The following is a 19,361-nucleotide window of genomic DNA, read 5'->3' on the forward strand; positions in this document are numbered from 1 at the left end:
GCCATCCCCTCTGTCCCCAGACTGGGCTTGCAATGAGCATGCACTGAAATACACAATTTACTATAAAGAGTGTAATTTTATTAGATTCATTGGAGGATATTGCTTTAGGAAAGAATATAATGTGTTTCTTGATTTGATTAGAAAAACACTTTTTATGATGATTTGCAGGATAGTTGTGAATAGACACACAAGCATATTCAGATGTTTGATTATAGTCAACATTTCTCAACACGCTGAATGATTGGTTGACACTGCTCATTTTTGGCAGGGTGTTTGCTTGTTTTCTAGAACAACATTCCCATTAATCGTGTATTCAAGGGACCTCCAGTTAAGTACATTCCCAGGGGTGAATTCTAAGTCGCTTGTGAAGCGCTGGATCTCACAAGGTGACAGAACATAATTCCACATGTGTACATCAGTGAATTGACCAATAAACGATTGTCCTTTATCAAAATTTCCACCATAAGAATCCTGGTCCTGACCTAGGATTATGATGGGTTTTCCATTCAGCACACTCCCAGCAGTGTGTCCCATCTTCCTTGCACTTGGCTTCCCATTGATCCAAACCTGACTGAGTCCGGTGACTGAGTCCCAGCTCCCACACAGAGCCATCCACATGTTCTGCTCATCTGGTAGCCCTGTGAATGTACTTCCCACATATCTAACATGTAGCTCCATGTCACCATTGGACTCTTTGAACAACAGAAAGTCATTGGTGCTTGTCGGAGTTGCCATGGAAAAGATGGAAAACGCCCTCTTGACATCTGTGAAATACCTTTATGAAATTCATAATACACACATTAGCTAAGCCTTGGAAATTCATTTTGTGGCCGAAATGAACTAAATGCAACAACAAAAAATATGACCCATTTATTTACTAAGAATTACCACTTAAAAATAAATATTTCAAAGACGTTTGACTGCTGCTCACACCATAGTATTGTTGCCAATATGCATTGCACAGCTTTCTAATGCTAGATGCAGACACATATTGAAGTATTGAATACTACATTGATTACCTGAGACATACTGTCACAGAAGGATAGTTTTCTCCCTTTGGTATTAGCCCCACATGATCAGAGACGGACTCCTTTGGAAATGTGAACATTTTACCTGAGAGGTCTGATGAGACAGAGAGAGCACATTGTAAATACTGGTAGCCTCTGTATGATGAACAAATGATATATATTTATTGAACCTTTATTTAACTAGGCAAGTCAGTTAAGAACAAATTCTTATTTACAATGACCGCCAAACCCGGACAATCCTGGGCCAATTGTGCGCCGCCCTATGGGACTCCCAATCACAGCCGGATGTGATACAGCCTGGATTCAAACCAGGGACTGTAGTGATGCCGCTTGCACTGAGTTGCTTAGACCGCTGCGCCACTCAGGAGCCCACAGTACAATACATGCTCTGATGTAAATTTCTCTTGTAGGCCATTTAGATCTGAATAATTATCATATTCGACATGTGGAGACAGTATTGTCAGGCACCAAGACTTTTTGAGAGAGTTAATTCGATCATTAATAATTGCATGAATGACTGTTTATTCTGTTCTAACCTAAAAATAGACTGATTGCTTTTTTCTCAAGATCTTTAGGCTTCCTTGGCACCTACTTTCTGTATTGGAAAAAGGATACATGAATAAATAAAATACAGAGACAATATATCTATTGTAGCGTGACAAACTTTAGGCTTTGGATTTAGGAATAAATGGTCAGACCTCTCACCTTGAGGCACAGCCCAGCACATTGTAAACAGAACATGCACAAGAAAGAGTCTCTCCATCTATAGAAAGAAAATGTAATCCAATCAAAACACATCCTTTTTAAAAAATAGAAAATTGCATTACATTAACACAAATACACTGAGTATACCAAACATTAGGAACACCTTTCGAATATTGAGTGGCACTCCCCCCTTTTGCTCTCAGATGTGCCTAAATTCATCGGAGCGTGGACTCTACAAGGTGTCGAAAGCGTTCCACAGGAATGCTGGCCCTTGTTGCCTTCCAATGCTTCCCACAGTTGTGTCAAGTTGGTTGGATGTCTTTTGTGTGGTGGACCATTCTTGATACACATGGGAAACTGTTGAGCAGTTCTTGACACAAACCGGTTTCCGGCACCTACTTCCATACCCTGTTCAAAGGCACTTAAATATTTTGTCTTGCTCATTAACCCTCTGAATGGTACACATGCACAATCCATGTCTCAATTGTCTCAAAGCTGAAAAATCCTTCTTTAACCTGCCCCCCTTTATCTACACTGATTGAAATGGATTTAACCAGTGACATCAATAAGGGATCATAGTTTTCACCTGGTCAGTCTGTCATGGAAAGAGCAGGTGTTCTTAACGTTTTGTATAGTCAGTGTATGCACACATATACAGTACCAGTCAAAGTTTGGACAGACCTACTCATTCAAGAGTTTCTTTATTTTTAGTATTTTCTACATTGTAGAATAATAGTGTAGACATCAACACTATGAAATAACATATAGAATCATGTAGTAACCAAAAAATGTTTAAACAAATTAAAATACATTTTAGATTCTTCAAAGAAGACACCTTTGATGATAGCCTTGCACACACTTGGCATTCTCTCAACCAGCTTCACCTGGTATAGCCTTGCACACACTTGGCATTCTCTCAACCAGCTTCACCTGGTATGTCAGGTCACCTGATGCAGCACTCCATCATTCTCCTTCTTGGTCAAATAGCCCTTACATAACCTGGAGGTGTGTTGGGTCATTGTCCTGTTGAAAAACAAATGATAGTCCCACGAAGCGCAAACCAGATGGGATGGTAGAATGCTGTGGTAACCATGCTGGTTAAGTGTGCCTTGAATTTGAAATAAATCACCAACAGTGTCAAAAGCAAAGTACCCCCACACCATCACACCTCCTCCTCATTGCTTCACCGTGGGAACCACACGTGCAGAGATCATCCGTTCACTACTCTGCGTCTCACAAAGACACAGTGGTTGGAACCAAAACTCTCAAATTTGGACTAATTTGGACAAAGGATCATTTCTTTGCAGTGGTTCTTTGCAGCAATTCAACAATGAAGGCATGATTTCATGCAGTCTCTTCTGAATAGTTGATATTGAGATGTGTCTGTTACTTGAACTCTGTGAAGCATTTATTTGTGCTGCAATTTCTGAGGCTGGTAACTCTAATGAACTTATCCTCTGCAGCAGAGGTAACTCTGGGTCTTCCTTTCCTGTGGCGGTCCTCATGAGAGCCAGTTTCATCACAGCACTTGATGGTTTTTGCATCTGCACATGAAAAATTGATCTCGCCATCACGGTTGACAACTCCATTGTGTCCTCCTCCCAGAGCGCTAAGAACCTTGGCGTGATCCTGGACAACACCCTGTCGTTCTCAACTAACATCAAGGCGGTGGCCCGTTCTTGTAGGTTCATGCTCTACAACATCCGCAGAGTACGACCCTGCCTCACACAGGAAGCAGCGCAGGTCCTAATCCAGGCACTTGTCATCTCCCGTCTGGATTACTGCAACTCGCTGTTGGCTGGGCTCCCTGCCTGTGCCATTAAACCCCTACAACTCATCCAGAACGCCGCAGCCCGTCTGGTGTTCAACCTTCCCAAGTTCTCTCACGTCACCCCGCTCCTCTGCACTCTCCACTGGCTTCCAGTTGAAGCTCGCATCCGCTACAAGACCATGGTGCTTGCCTACGGAGCTGTGAGGGGAACGGCACCTCAGTACCTCCAGGCTCTGATCAGGCCCTACACCCAAACAAGGGCACTGCGTTCATCCACCTCTGGCCTGCTCGCCTCCCTACCACTGAGGAAGTACAGTTCCGCGCAGCCCAGTCAAAACTGTTCGCTGCTCTGGCCCCCAATGGTGGAACAAACTCCCTCACGACGCCAGGACAGCGGAGTCAATCACCACCTTCCGGAGACACCTGAAACCCCACCTCTTTCAGGAATACCTAGGATAGGATAAAGTAATCCTTCTCACCCCCCCTTAAAAGATTTAGATGCACTATTGTAAAGTGGCTGTCTTAAGGTGAACGCACCAATTTGTAAGTCGCTCTGGATAAGAGCGTCTGCTAAATGACTTAAATGTAAATGTAAATGTAAAAAACGACTGCATTGACTGACCTTCATGTCTTAATGCCCCCCCGCCTTGTCACAACACAACTGATTGGCTCAAACGCATTAAGAAGAAAATAAATTCCACAAATTAACTTTTAACAAGGCACACCTGTTAATTGAAATCCATTCCAGGTGACACCTCATGAAGCTGGTTGAGAGAATGCCAAGAGTATGCAAAACTGTCATCAAGCAAAGGGTGGCTACTTTGAAGAATCTCAAATATAAAATATATTTTGATTTGTTTAACACTTTTTTGGTTATTACATGATTCCATATGTGTTATTTCATAGTTTTGATACCTTCACTATTATTCTACAATGTAGAAAATAGTACAAATAAAGAAAAACTGTAGTGAGTAGGTGTGTCCAAACCTTTGGCTGGTACTGTACATTACACATTTTAGTGGTTAGAATAATAATATGTTAATGTTATAATAATGTCATCTTAATGTTATGATAATGTTGCCTACCTTGCCGGTTTTGTAAAAAAAAACGGATTTATCTTAGGGTATTCGTTCTCCTGTATTCGTTCTCCTGTTGTTTAAATGCTCATCTTCAGTCTTTGTGAAATAGGTTAGTTATGCAAGCGAGTTGGTTATAAGGCTGCCAGGAATTACATTTTGCAAGTTATGCACTTTCACACAAAAAAAGGGTGATTTGAGAAAAAATCATGGTCAACATATTGTTTTCTGACCGCATGACTGTTAGTCATGCAACAGTAGGGGTTGTGAAAGTGTTAACACAGCATTCTAATGTATCTGCAATTGTATGGTGGTATTTTTATGACTTTCTGTTCCTCTTTTCAATCAGCTGACTATTTTTCTATCAATTTCAACGAGTCAATTTCCCTTGACTTTAGGGTCAAAACCTGATGGATCAGGTTTTTGACAAAATAATAAAATAAAGAAGAGTAAAGTATTTGTATCATAGTGGATTCTAATTATATTCTATATAAACACATACAAATCAACACATTAGCTAGGCTTCCATCCAATTGGCAACAGATTTTCATGCGAATATTCTCAAATCTATAAAAACAATGGCTTGTTGCTGATAAAATGCTGTGGGCCCTTACAAAAATGTACCATGGTAGTACAATGAAATAAATACCATGGTACTATCATGTTTTTCTGGTCACTCCCATGGTAGGAAAATACTATGGTATTGCAACATTACCATGACTTGGCTATACTCTTATACAATTCTTAATAGCCAACATACTAAAGAACTACTTGTAAAAAGGTATAAATCTCATAGATACATTTCCATCATGTAATTCTCAATATATCCCTAAAAACACCAAGTTACAATGTTTCTCTTTGGGTGTGTTCCTAAATTCAATCTGGAGAGCCAGAGTGTGCCCTATGCGTTAGTAAAGTCAGAGAGTTATCAGATTCCCCCGTTCCTAATTTTTTTGCTGACGTTTACTGACACTGGCCATATTCAAGGAGTGTTGAGTGTTGTTAAATTAATCAGTTATCCTGAGGGAATTTATGAACGCACCCTTACTAGGCAGGTTTGCTCAAGAGTGAGAGTGCTTGAAGCAAACACTAGAGCAAGCAGCTCCCTCTGCGGGCCTGAATTAAGGGCAACACCCTTGACTTTAAATACTGTAAATGATTACACAATGCCAAACATTTGGCTACCATATACACTACATGACCAAAAGTATGGTTGTCGAACACATCATTCCAAAATCATTGGCATTAATGTGGAGTTGGTCCCCCTTTTGCTTCCATAACAGCCTTCACTCTTCTGGGAAGGCTTTCCGCTAGATGTTGGAACATGGCTGAAGGGGACTTGCTTCCATTCAGCCTCAAGAACATCTGTGAGGTCGGTCACTGATGTTGGGCGATTACGCCTGGTTCGCAGTCTGCGTTTCAATTCATTCCAAAGGTGTTAGATGGGGTTGAGGTCAGGGCTGTGTGCAGACCAGTCAAGTTCTTCCACACCGATCTCGACAAACCATTTCTATATGGACCTCACTTTGTGCATCCGTCGGACTGCTAGATGGCGAAGCGATTCATCAATCCAGAGAACACGTTTCTACTGCTCCGGAGTCCAATGGCGGCAAGCTTCACACCACTCCAGCCAAAGCTTGGCATTGCGCATGGTGATCTCAGACTTGTGTGCAGCTGCTCGGCCATGGACACCCAAATATTGTGCTGACTTTGTTTCCAGAGGCAGTTTGGAACTCTGCAGTGAGTGTTGCAACCGAGGACAGACCATTTTTACACGCTTCAGCACTCGGCGGTCCCGTTCTGTGAGCTTGTGTGGCTTACCACTTCAGGGCTGAGCCGTTGTTACTCCTATACGTTTCAACTTCACAATAACAACAGTTACAGTTGACCTGGGCAGCCCTAGCAGGGCAGAAATTTGACGAACTGACTTGTTGGAAAGGTGGCATCCTATGACGGTGCCACGTTGAAGGTCACTGAACTCTTCAGTAAGGCCATTCTACTGCCAATGTTCTATAGAGATTGCATGGCTGTTTGCTCGATTTTATACACCTGTCAGCAACGGGTGTGGCTGAAATATCCGAATCCACTAATTTGAAGGGGTGTCCAGCTACTTTTGGTGATGTAGTGAATCTTACAATCTCCCACATTTTAGGATGGCAAGACCGGGAACCCAAACATGAGCAAAAAAATGGTACAATGAATACAGAAAGTCTTACCCATTTTTCACATCAACCCTTTTCTTTGATTTGACAGACAAACTAGGATCAACAATCGTAGCCTGACCTTATCAGAAATTTGCCCATACTGGTGTAGAAATTCATCAATATAAAATCAACCAACCTCCTTTGACCTTGTGGGGTTCATTTATTGAATACATGATTCTGCGATTGTGCTATGGTAACGCACAATTAATAAAGATGGTACTATTGTCACGTTCGTCGTATGAATGAGACCAAGGCGCAGCGTGTGTAGAGTTCCACATATTTTAATAACCTGAAACTCACTAAACAAAACAATAAAGAACAAACAAAACGTGAAGCTATACATAATAGTGCTGACAGGCAACTACACATAGTCAAGATCCCACAACAGAAAGTGGGAAAAAGGGTGGAAAGGGCTACCTAAATATGATCCCCAATCAGAGACAACGATAAACAGCTGTCTCTGATTGGGAACCATATCAGGACAACATAGATATTTATTTTTATTTTTTTATTTTACCTTTATTTAACCAGGCAAGTCAGTTAAGAACAAATTCTTATTTTCAATGACGGCCTGGGTTAACTGCCTGTTCAAAGGCAGAACGACAGATTTGTACCTTGTCAGCTCGGGGGTTTGAACTCGCAACCTTCCGGTTACTAATCCAATGCTCTAACCACTAGGCTACCCTGCCGCCCCATATACAAAACCCCCTAGACATACAAAAAACTTGAGTACCCACCCTAAGTCACACCCTGACCTAACCAAAATATATAGAAAAACAGAGAAATCTAAGGTCAGGGCGTGACAACTATATGATAATTATTTGCAGCATTTATCATAATTCTGCATTACTATGGTAGAATGTATAATGCAGGTTAAAAACCATGGTATTTCCATGATCCACATCTATCAATACCATGGTAATTCAGGAAGTACAGTGCATTCGGAAAGTATTCAGACCTCTTCACTTTTTCAACACTTTATTACGCTACAGCCTTATTCTAAAATTGATTAAATTGTTTATTTCCTCATCAATCTACACACAATACCCCATAATGACAAAGCAAAAACAGGTTTAGACATTTTAGCAAATTAATAAAAACTAAAAATATTCAGAACCTTTACTCAGTACTTTGTTGAAGCACCTCTGGCATCGATTACAGCTTTGAGTCTTCTTGGGTATGATGGTACAAGCTTGGTAGACCTGTATTTGGGGAGTTTCTCCCATTCTTCTCTGCAGATCCTCTCAAGCTCTGTCAGGTTGGATGGGGAGTGTCGCTGCACTGTTATTTTCAGGTTCTCTCCAAAGGTGTTCAATCGGGTTCAAGTCCGGGCTCTGGGTGGGCCACGCAAGGACATTCAGAGACTTGCCACTTCCAGCAGCATCTGGTCTCCCATCCAGGAACTGACCAGGACTTTAATGGAAGAAGTTTGGAACCACCAAGACTCTTCCTAGACCTGGCAGCCCAGGCCAAACTGAGCAATCGGGGAAGAAGGGCCTTGGTCGGGAAGGTGGCCAAGAACCCGATGGTCACTCTGACAGAGCTCCAGAGTTCCTCTGTGGAGATGGGAGAACCTTACAGAAGGACAACCATGTCTGCAGCACTCCACCAATGGGGCCTTTATGGTAGAGTGGCCAGATGGAAGCCACACTTCAGGAACAAGATTCGCTGGTCTGATGAAACCAAGATTGAACTCTCTGGCCTGAATGCCAAGCGTCACGTCTGAAGGAAACCCTACGGTGGAGTATGGGGGTGGCAGTATCATGCTGTGGGGATGTTTGGAGGGCCAGTAGGAGGCACTCTTTCCTCTGGTCTAAAAATATCCCAATGCCCCAGGGCAGTGATTGGGGACACTGCCCTGTGTAGGGTGCCGTCTTTCGGATGGGACGTTAAACGGGTGTCCTGACTCTCTGAGGTCATTAAAGATCCCATGGCACTTATTGTAAGAGTAGGGGTGTTAACCCCGGTGTCCTGGCTAAATTCCCAATCTGGCCCTCAAACCATCATGGTCACCTAATAATCCCCAGTTTACAATTGGCTCATTAATCCCCCTCCTCTCCCCTGTAACTATTCCCCAGATCGTTGCTGCAAATGAGAACATGTTCTCAGTCAACTTACCTGGTAAAATAACAGATAAATAAAAAAAATAAAAAAAGAATGATGGAGGCCACTGTGTTCTTGTGGAACTTCAATGCTGCAGACATTTTTTAGTACCCTTTCCCAGATCTGTGCCTCGACACAGTCCGGTCTCAGAGCTCTACAGACAATTCAATCAAGTTGTAGACACATCTCAAGGATGATCAATGGAAACAGGATGCACCTGAGCTCAATTTCGAGTCTTATAGCAAATGGTCTGAATACTTACATAAATAAGGTATTTATGTTCTTTATTTTTAATACATTTGCAAAAAATTCTAAAAACCTATTTTCACTTTGTCATTATAGGGTATTGTGTATAGATTGAGGAAAACATGTATTTAATCAATTTTAGAGTAAGGCTGTAACGTAACAAAATGTGGGAAAAGGGAAGTGGTCTGAATACTTTCCGAATGCACTGTAAGTGAAAGTACCATATTAGTAGCATTGTATGAATGAAAATACCATAGTAGTACCGTGGTACATTTTTGTAAGGGCGTGATGACGTAGTGCACATAAAATACATTTTGCGGTTAAGTTCCCATGTACCTGAATAGACAATGCAATTTACATTAGTTTCCATCGCATTTTAAACTCTAGCCAACAGAGCGCATATAGGCTACATCTGCACACTGTTGGATAGAGTGCACGTATAGCCTACAAAATGATATTATTATGGACTAAAGAGAGAGATTGAAGAAATAAAAATAATTGCCAGCCAAGCAGTGATGATCATGTCACCAGAAAAATGTTGCGTTAAAAAAAAACTGGGATACTTCCGACTTCAGTGCTTTTAAGACAACTGGGAACTTGCAAAAAAACTAGTTCCGACTGGGAAAAATCTTTCTGAATGGTCACCCAACTCGAAATTCCAAGTCGGAAACTCTGGCATCTTTCTAGAGCTCTGACTTTCCTACGTGAAGATCACTGATGTCATGATTTGACCTTGTTTTTTTCCAGAGTTCCCAGTTGTTTTGAATACAACATTAGACCCTCAATATTTGTTGGAAAGGAGCATCACCTTGCACTTTCACCATCCTGTGAAGTTCCTAACTTATTTCATCTGTAGCCTAATAAACTGCATGGTTTCCAACGAGTCATAGTGGTACCAGACAACATGTCATCACGTCACTTCAAGTTTACTTAGATATGATGATGTTATATCAATATTTGTGGAAAAAAGCGTTACCACCCACACAAAAACACCCTACAGTACCTTGTCTAGCATATTTTGTTTTGTGGACATTTGGAAATTGTCATGATATTTTTATATCCGACATGTACTTTTACTGGCATAAAAAGGTTACGGTAGTAGTAAAAAAAAACTGGTTACGGTAGTAGTAAAAAAAAACTGGTTACGGTAGTAGTAAAAAAAAACTGGTTACGGTAGTAGTAAAAAAAAACTGGTTACGGTAGTAGTAAAAAAAAACTGGTTACGGTAGTAGTAAAAAAAAACTGGTTACGGTAGTAGTAAAAAAAAACTGGTTACGGTAGTAGTAAAAAAAACTGGTTACGGTAGTAGTAAAAAAAAAACTGGTTACGGTAGTAGTAAAAAAAAACTGGTTACGGTAGTAGTAAAAAAAAACTGGTTACGGTAGTAGTAAAAAAAAACTGGTTACGGTAGTAGTAAAAAAAAAACTGGTTACGGTAGTAGTAAAAAAAAACTGGTTACGGTAGTAGTAAAAAAAAAACTGGTTACGGTAGTAGTAAAAAAAACTGGTTACGGTAGTAGTAAAAAAAACTGGTTACGGTAGTAGTAAAAAAAAACTGGTTACGGTAGTAGTAAAAAAAACTGGTTACGGTAGTAGTAAAAAAAACTGGTTACGGTAGTAGTAAAAAAAACTGGTTACGGTAGTAGTAAAAAAAACTGGTTACGGTAGTAGTAAAAAAAAACTGGTTACGGTAGTAGTAAAAAAAAAACTGGTTACGGTAGTAGTAAAAAAAACTGGTTACGGTAGTAGTAAAAAAAAACTGGTTACGGTAGTAGTAAAAAAAAACTGGTTACGGTAGTAGTAAAAAAAAACTGGTTACGGTAGTAGTAAAAAAACTGGTTACGGTAGTAGTAAAAAAAAAAAAAAAAAAACTGGTTACGGTAGTAGTAAAAAAAACTGGTTACGGTAGTAGTAAAAAAAACTGGTTACGGTAGTAGTAAAAAAAACTGGTTACGGTAGTAGTAAAAAAAAAACTGGTTACGGTAGTAGTAAAAAAAAACTGGTTACGGTAGTAGTAAAAAAAAACTGGTTACGGTAGTAGTAAAAAAAAACTGGTTACGGTAGTAGTAAAAAAAAACTGGTTACGGTAGTAGTAAAAAAAACTGGTTACGGTAGTAGTAAAAAAAACTGGTTACGGTAGTAGTAAAAAAAAACTGGTTACGGTAGTAGTAAAAAAAAAACTGGTTACGGTAGTAGTAAAAAAAAACTGGTTACGGTAGTAGTAAAAAAAACTGGTTACGGTAGTAGTAAAAAAAACTGGTTACGGTAGTAGTAAAAAAAACTGGTTACGGTAGTAGTAAAAAAAACTGGTTACGGTAATAGTAAAAAAAAACTGGTTACGGTAGTAGTAAAAAAAAACTGGTTACGGTAGTAGTAAAAAAAAAACTGGTTACGGTAGTAGTAAAAAAAAATGGTTACGGTAGTAGTAAAAAAAAACTGGTTACGGTAGTAGTAAAAAAAAACTGGTTACGGTAGTAGTAAATCATAGACATAGGCCTAAACCCAACATTATACACTGAGTGTACAACACATTAGCAACACCTTCCCTGCATGCACCCGGCCCACCACAAGGAGTTGTAGAGCACAATGAGCCAAGTAAAGCCCCTCCGGCCAAACCCGGACGACGCTGGGCCAATTGTGCGCCATCCTATGGGACTCCGTCACGGCCAGTTGTGACACAGCCTGGAATCAAACCCCTGGCTGTAGTGACACTGCAAATTAGCAATGCAGTGCCTTAGACTGCTGCGCCACTCGGGAGGCCCCATATCTACAGTAGCTTTGATTGGACTGATCATGTCAACATCAAACTTTAAAAATAATCATGAATCAAGTCAACAATTTACTGGCAAATCCTTTTCAATCCTTGTCATATGAAGAGAAATTATAGATAAAATGTATCGTAACACAACACGTTGGAAATCTCAAATTGAACAATGAGTGATTTGGAAGGGATCAGTGGCTAACTGCAAGCTTTGCAAAGCAATCACTAGCCTGCTATTCAGTGGAGAGGGCGTGTGGTCCAAGTCTGGGTTTAAGGGTCTCTTTCCCAAGCTTAAAAGGATAAACATTTACTCGCAACACACAATGGGCAAGATAATTCCAAGTCGGGAATTCGGACCTCTTTCTAGAGCTCTGACCTGAAGATCCATGACCTCATGATTAAAACTTGTTTTTTTCCGAGTTCCCAGTTGTCTTGAGAGCACCATAAATCCAGAGAATTCCAGACTTTGATGACCGCCGCGCCACCTTCCTATTCAAATGTGCATAACAAAACAAACTAGAAAAATGTATTGTATGCTGCTGCTGCTGCTGCTGCTGCATAAATTATGTAATATGCCAGGGAGATATGTATACAGTAGCATAGAAAGTAATACTAAGTGTATGTTGTGTAGTAAACTGTTAGTGTTCCTCTCACCGTAACAATTTTGTCCCTTTCCCCCTCATAACTTAGCCTACTGTTCTGACTTAGTGGTGCACATGTAGCCTATAGGCTGTTTTAGAGAAATTGAATCATTGAATGTATGTGCTTTTCTTGTCTGCTTATATGCCCCCTTTTTTTATCCTACGGGTTCTGACTTGGTGTACAGAGAGAATACTATAAGAATGGCCCATGTTCTGAATTCTGTCACTGTACATTTCAAAAGTTCTGAACAAATTGTTATATTGACTACGTCCATCCTAGCTCGCTCATTAATGTCTTAATCAACATTGTGGATTGCCTCTGATCCGCTCATTGTTCCCTTATACCATAGTTTGTACATTAGAAACCACATTTGTTTAAGCAAGTCAGCCATATCAGCTGTGTTTTTTTAAGCAGTAAAGGAGGCTGAACTGTTTTGCTGCCAGACAAGGCTCCGCTGATAGCCAGGTGTAGCGGTGGTAAGGATTCACTCCATGGAGCTGAAAAGAAAGCTCTGCTGCTGGGACAGCTTTATGTAGGCTCTAACAGTTTGTAGGCACCTTTTGTCACTGTTACAGTGCAATTAAGTGCAATTATTATTTAGTGTTGTGTAGTGGCTTTGCTGGCATTCATTTCCCTTTTTGTTGTTGTCTAGTTTGCCCAACCAACAGTAATAGCTAGCTAGTGATATTACTGTCATATCAGTGGCATAACTGTTAACCGTCATGGTAGGATAATATCAACAGAACAGTTTTTACAACATGTTGCCATGCAAGGCTAATTTTTGCTTGTAGTTTTTTTTCACAGATTAGCATGGTGTTGGTGGGCTCTTATACAAGGTATGTCATGTAACATTCTAAACACTAAATATCTCCTGGGGGGTTATCTTTCCTTTTCAGGACGACCCGATACGTATGTAGATATGATACAAGAACGATACATGTTTATATGGGGGAAAAAACATTGGTTATACTTCACTGACAAGCTCTAAACTTTGCCATGATACTTGTTTGATTATTGGCAGTTTAATTGTCTTTTATAAACATCCTTAGACTGCACTGGAGAGAACCTGTCAGTCATGCTCAGAGGTTTGTTTGTATGCAGAAGATAGTAATTATTTAATGCAGTATAGTAAATTCTGATTAAGGGCCTACTTATGGTTGTTTTAACTATCTACATCCAACATGTATGTTATTGTGTGTCACTCACTGTCAATACACTGTGTTGTTACCCAATGGAAAAGACTGCTTCCTGACTTTTGTGGCCCATGCACTGGGGAAGGCTTGTGTTCAGGGACACAGTGGTAAGCAAGGCTGCATTCAATATGTGTTTATCCTGCATTGATGATTGCAACTGCTGCACTTGTCCAATTCATCAGAAGAGTTACATAATTTTGTGTCTCTTTCTGCAGGGTTAGTGTTTGAGGTACTGGCACCTCGCTTCTCCTCCTGCACTCACTCAGACATGGTGTGGCAGATTGTGTGCTGGAAGCTTCTGGAGAAGGTCCTGGAGTGCTGGCTGGAGAGTGTGATCACTGGGCAGGTGCAGGCTGTCAACAGGTAAGGGAAGGTAATGGGTAGAGGTTATAAAAAGGTGTCAAACTGTCTGCGTCTTTGTCCAATCTCTTTCTCTCATAATGTAAAAGTGTTATTTTTCCTCTAGGCCCAACAGAGGTCCAGGATCACGGGGAACCTGGTGTTGAAGGACAAAAAGGCCCGGTTTGTCATCACCCAATCCCCTCTGGAGCATCAGCTGTATGTGAGACGGGCTCTGCTGCTGTGTGTGGGACGACTGAGTGATACAGGGCTACAGGAGCTACGCTCGGATACACTACGACACAGTACTGTGTCACACGATCAGAGCTGTTCACATTACTTTCTGACCTGTCCACCTCCGGGTTGTGTTCATTTGAGAAATGAACAACAACAAAAATCCTTAACATTTTGTTATGGGGAAGTGTCCATGAAGTTCCGTTTTGTTGAAGACTATTTTCTCCTGTTTGGTGCTTCATGATCACGACCCTTCTATCCTTTCCTCTGTCAGAACTGCTACAGTTCATGCTGGGAGAGATGCAGAGCCACCTGGATAGCAGCGTAGTGCGTGTGAGGGGCATGGCGGTGGGGGAGTGTCTCCACTCCTGCATGGACCTCAATGGAGCCAAGCTGAAATTCGAGGTTCAGTGTGGCACCTTACCCAAGGTTTTGGGTGCATCTCAATAGTCTGAAGTGGCTCACTGTCATTCTGTTCTGTTCTCTGCTCATACTCACCTGAATGAACTGGACGGGTGAAAACAAATACCCGAATGCTTTCGTCTATCTGCTGTTCAGATCAGAGATAGAGGAAGCCACTGTAGACTATTGAGGTTCACCCCTACAGTAGGCTATGGCTGCCTTGTTATGAGTCCTGTGTAGGACACAGGGAAGGGTGTGTGTTCAGTGTTTCTTTCCCTCAGGATGAGGAGACAAAAGGAGCTGCTCTCAATGATGATCACTGGCTGATGAAGAAACGGAGCCGCTTGATGACAGATTGGGCAGACTGTAACCGCTCAGGTTGTACCATCCCAGGCTGCTTCACTGGCCCAAAGATCAGGAGCTGACCAAGATTCAGAGCTGGATAGGTAAGAGATAGCATTATCATACTCAAACCCCTAACACTCTGTAATACCTCTTGTTACGCACTACATTTATTAACATGATGTTGTCTATGAGACTGAAGCTTTAGATTCCCATTCGAATCACTACAACGTATTTAATCTTCCCATGGGCAATTAAGAAGGCATGGTATAGAGCTCGCCAGTTTGTAGTCTTAAAAAACGGAAATAATTTACCTCTGGTTTGTTCAGTCATTTCTATTGGGAAAGAAAATGATTTTGGAATAAATGCTGAAAATGAGGTCTGAGGTTAACACAGGTTTAGGAGATCTTATGTGTTTTGTTATACGAGATAATGTCAGTCAGTTAACATGACCTTTATGAATTATGACGCCTATGTGCATTTTATGATTACAAAAACAATAGAACAAAACATACAAAATCTCCCAAACCTTTGTTTACCATAGACTTTATTTTCAGCGTTAGTGCCTACAAAAGATGCCATTTCTCTCTGTAGTAGTGTTGTATTAACTAGGCTCTATGTCCCTGTCCTGTGTGTGTATGAACCAGTGATGATTCGCTCACCCCTACTGACCAGGAGATGAGCCAAGCCACCCCACCTCGCTACCTCCGAGACCTCTTGATGGTACAATACAGTATATATAGTAGGTCTCTCCATGGATGGGAGATGGACATTTTAGCTTATCAATGCTCTCTTTATTTAACTGACTTGTCGAATGACTGATTCTTCCATCCCTCTATCTCTTCCCAGCCTTTATCTCCTCCGAGGACCCAGTGAGGCTGGAGCTCAATCAGAGAGCTGTTGAGGGACTGGTTAGGAAGAACACTTCTACAGACAGTAGGTTGTTCTTTATTTTTACTGTTTTCTACATTGTAGAATAATAGTGAAGACATCAAAACTACGAAATAACACATATGGAATCATGTACTAACCAAAAAAGTGTAGCCCTTTGCCTTGACAGCTTTACACACGCTTAGCATTCACTCAACCAGCTTCATGAGGTAGTCACCTGGAATGCATTTCAATTAACAGGTGTGCCTTCTCAAAAGTTAATTTGTGGAATTTCTTTCCTTCTTAATGTGTTTGAGCCAATCAGTTGTGTTGTGACATTATACAGAAGATAGCCCTATTTGGGTAAGACCAAGTCCATATTTCGGCAAGAACAGCTCAAATAAGCAAAGAGAAATGACAGTCCATCATTACTTTAAGACTTGAAGGTCAATCAATACAGAACATTTCAAGAAAGTTTATTCAAGTTCAAAATATACATGTTTATTTCTGTGTTACAGGGGCAGTCAAGAAATGGAATGGCAAGGCCACAGAATATGACATACGCAGACCACCTCGTGCATGCTCCTAGTAGAGCGGGGTGTGGAGTTTACCCAGTGGTGTAAAGTACTTAAGTAAGTACTACTTAAGCAATTTTTTGCAGTATCTGTACTTTACTATTTATATTTTTGACTACTTTTACTTCACCAATATTCCGAAAGAAAATTGTGATTTTTACTTCATACATTTTCCCTGACACCCAAAAGTATTAGTTACATTTTGAATGCTCAGGACAGGAAAATGGTCCCATTCACGCACTTATCAATAGAACATCCCTGGCCATCTCTACTGCCTCTGATCTGATGGACTCACTAAACACAAATGCTTCATTTATAAATGATGTCTGAGTGTTGGAGTATGCACCTGGCTATCCGTAAGTAAATTTGAAGAAAAAAAAGAAAGAAAACGGTGCCATCTGGTTTGCTTAATATAAGGAATTTGAATTGATTTATACTTTCACTTTTGACACTTAAGTATATTAAAAAACAAATACTTTTAGGCTTTTAATCAAGTAGTATTTTACTGGATGACTTTCACTTGAGTCATTTTCTATTTAGGCATCTTTACTTTTACTGAAGTATGACAATTGGGTACTTTTTCCACCACTGTGTTTACCACACCACCACGCCTTCAGCAGGCTTGAAAAGTGGGATTGATCTGTTGGTCTTTGTTTGATCCAATTGTTTCAGTTTCCAGTAGTTAAATCCTTTGACGTAATTGTTGATTTTTCTTTAAAAATGCACTGGATTGGTTGAAAGGCAATACTAAACTTACATTACACTGACTGTACAAAACAATAAGCACACCTTCCTAATATTGAGTTGCACCCCTCTTTTTGCCCTCAGAACAGCCTCAATTCGTAGGGGCATGGACTCTACAAGGTATCGAAAGCGTTTCACAGGGCTGCTGGCCCATGTTTATACCAATGCTTCCCACAGTTGTGTCAAGTTGGCTGGATGTCCTTTGGGTGGTGGACCATTTTTGATGCACTCTGGGAAACTGTTGTGTGAAAAACCCAGCAGTATTGCAGTTCTTCACACAAACCAGTGCACCTGGCACCTACTACCATATCACATTCAAATGCACTTAAATCACCCTCTGAATGGTACATACACAATCCATGTCTCAAGGCTTAAAAATCCTTCTTTAACCCATTTACACCCCCCATCTACACTGATCAAAGTGGATTTAACAGGTAACATCAATAAGGGATCATAGCTTTCACCTGGATTTACTTGGCCAGTCTGTCATAGAACAATGTTTTGTACACTCAGTGTACGCCATTGTACATCGAAGCACAGTGGATCTCAAAGCTGTATTGCTGTGATCATAAAACATGAAAACACATACCAATATCAAATTCCTTATTCATAAAGGCCTACGCTGTAGGTATCCTACTGAATTGTATATGTTCCATGTGAAGAAATCCCTCTTACAGGTATTATATGTCCCCATTGTATACACTGAAGTATGCCTTTGTGCGTTGGGATTGGGTTCTATGAAAGACTGTTATCCTTATGATTGCCAAACATATTTCTAATTTGTAAATTCATAAAGGTACACCGGGAAGCATTATTTCATGGCTTGTACAGTCGTGGCCAAAGGTTTTGAGAATGACACAAATATTAATTTTCACAAAGTTTGCTGCTTCAGTGTCTTTAGATATTTTTGTCAGATGTTACTATGGAATACTGAAGTATAATTACAAGCCTTTCATAAGTGTCAAAGGCTTTTATTGACAATTATATGAAGTTGATGCAAAGAGTCAATATTTGCAGTGTTGATTCTTCTTTTTAAAGACCTCTGCAATCCGCCCTGGCATGCTATCAATTAACTTCTGGGCCGCATCCTGACTGATGGCAGCCCATTCTTGCATAATCAATGCTTGGGGTTTGTCAGAATTTGCGGGGTTTTGTTTGTCCACCCGCCTCTTGAGGATTGACCACAAGTTCTCAATGGGATTAGGGTCTGGGGAGTTTCCTGGCCATGGACCCAAAATTTGATGTTTTGCTCCCCGAGCCACTTAATTATCACTTTTGCCTAGAACAAAATAGACAAAATCTCCCAAACCTTTGTTTACCATAGACTTTCCATCATGCTGGAAAAGGCATTGTTCATCACCAAACTGTTCCTGGATGGTTGGGAGAATTTGCACTCGGAGGATGTGTTGGTATTCTTCATTCTTTATTTATGGCTGTGTTCTTTGGCAAAATTGTGAGTGAGCCCACTCCCTTGGCTGAGAAGCAACCCCACACATGGTCTCAGGATGCTTTACTGTGGGCATGACACAGGACTGATGGTGGCACTCACCTTGTCTTCTCCGGACAAGCTTTTTTCCAGATGCCCCAAACAATCGGAAAGGGGATTCATCAGAGAAAATTACTTTACCCCAGTCCTCAGCAGTCCAATCCCTGTACCTTTTGCAGAATATCAGTCTGTCCCTGATGTTTTTCCTGGAGAGAAGTGGCTTCTTTGCTGCCCTTCTTGAGACCAGGCCATCCTCCAAAAGTCTTTGCCTCAGATGCACTCACACCTGCCTGCTGCCATTCCTGAGCAAGCTCTGTACTGGTGGTGCCCCAATCCCGCAGCTGAATCAACTTTAGGAGACAGTCCTGGTGCTTGCTGGACATTCTTGGGCACCCTGAAGCCTTCTTCACAACAATTGAACGGCTCTCCTTGAAGTTCTTGATGATCCGATAAATGTTGATTTAGGTGCAATCTTACTGGCGGCAATATCCTTGCTTGTGAAGCCCTTTTTGTGCAAAACAATGATGACGGCACGTGTTTCCTTTTAGGTAACCATGGTTGACAGAGGAAGAACAATGATTCCAAGCACCACCCTCCTTTTGAAGCTTCCAGTCTGTTATTCGAACTCAATCAGCATGACA

General features: G+C 40.9%; 1 protein-coding gene and 1 long non-coding RNA gene across 3 annotated transcripts; one reads left to right on the forward strand and one right to left on the reverse strand.

Moving 5' to 3' along the window:
* Window positions 1-56: 56 nt before the first annotated feature.
* Window positions 57-4,735, reverse strand: LOC115113374 (serum amyloid P-component-like). 2 transcript variants are annotated; one of them, XM_029640936.2, is made up of 4 exons: window positions 4,590-4,735; window positions 1,734-1,791; window positions 1,020-1,122; window positions 57-775 (listed from the first exon to the last, which is right to left on the reverse strand). In XM_029640936.2, exons 2-4 carry the CDS (start codon window positions 1,789-1,791, stop codon window positions 256-258), a joined length of 681 nt encoding a protein of 226 aa, XP_029496796.1. In that variant the 5' UTR covers window positions 4,590-4,735; the 3' UTR covers window positions 57-255. The 2 variants fall into 2 exon arrangements, with proteins under 2 accessions (XP_029496796.1, XP_064868944.1); XM_065012872.1 differs by lacking the exons at window positions 1,734-1,791; window positions 4,590-4,735 and adding an exon at window positions 1,244-1,623.
* Window positions 4,736-14,206: 9,471 nt separating this feature from the next.
* On the forward strand, window positions 14,207-16,589 carry LOC115112721 (uncharacterized). Its single transcript, XR_003861011.2, has 5 exons — window positions 14,207-14,706; window positions 14,985-15,149; window positions 15,693-15,768; window positions 15,895-15,981; window positions 16,434-16,589. It is a non-coding gene; the product is annotated as an uncharacterized LOC115112721 (long non-coding RNA).
* Window positions 16,590-19,361: the final 2,772 nt, after the last annotated feature.

This window comes from Oncorhynchus nerka, linkage group LG28 (assembly GCF_034236695.1).
Source record: "Oncorhynchus nerka isolate Pitt River linkage group LG28, Oner_Uvic_2.0, whole genome shotgun sequence".
NCBI lineage: Eukaryota > Metazoa > Chordata > Actinopteri > Salmoniformes > Salmonidae > Oncorhynchus > Oncorhynchus nerka.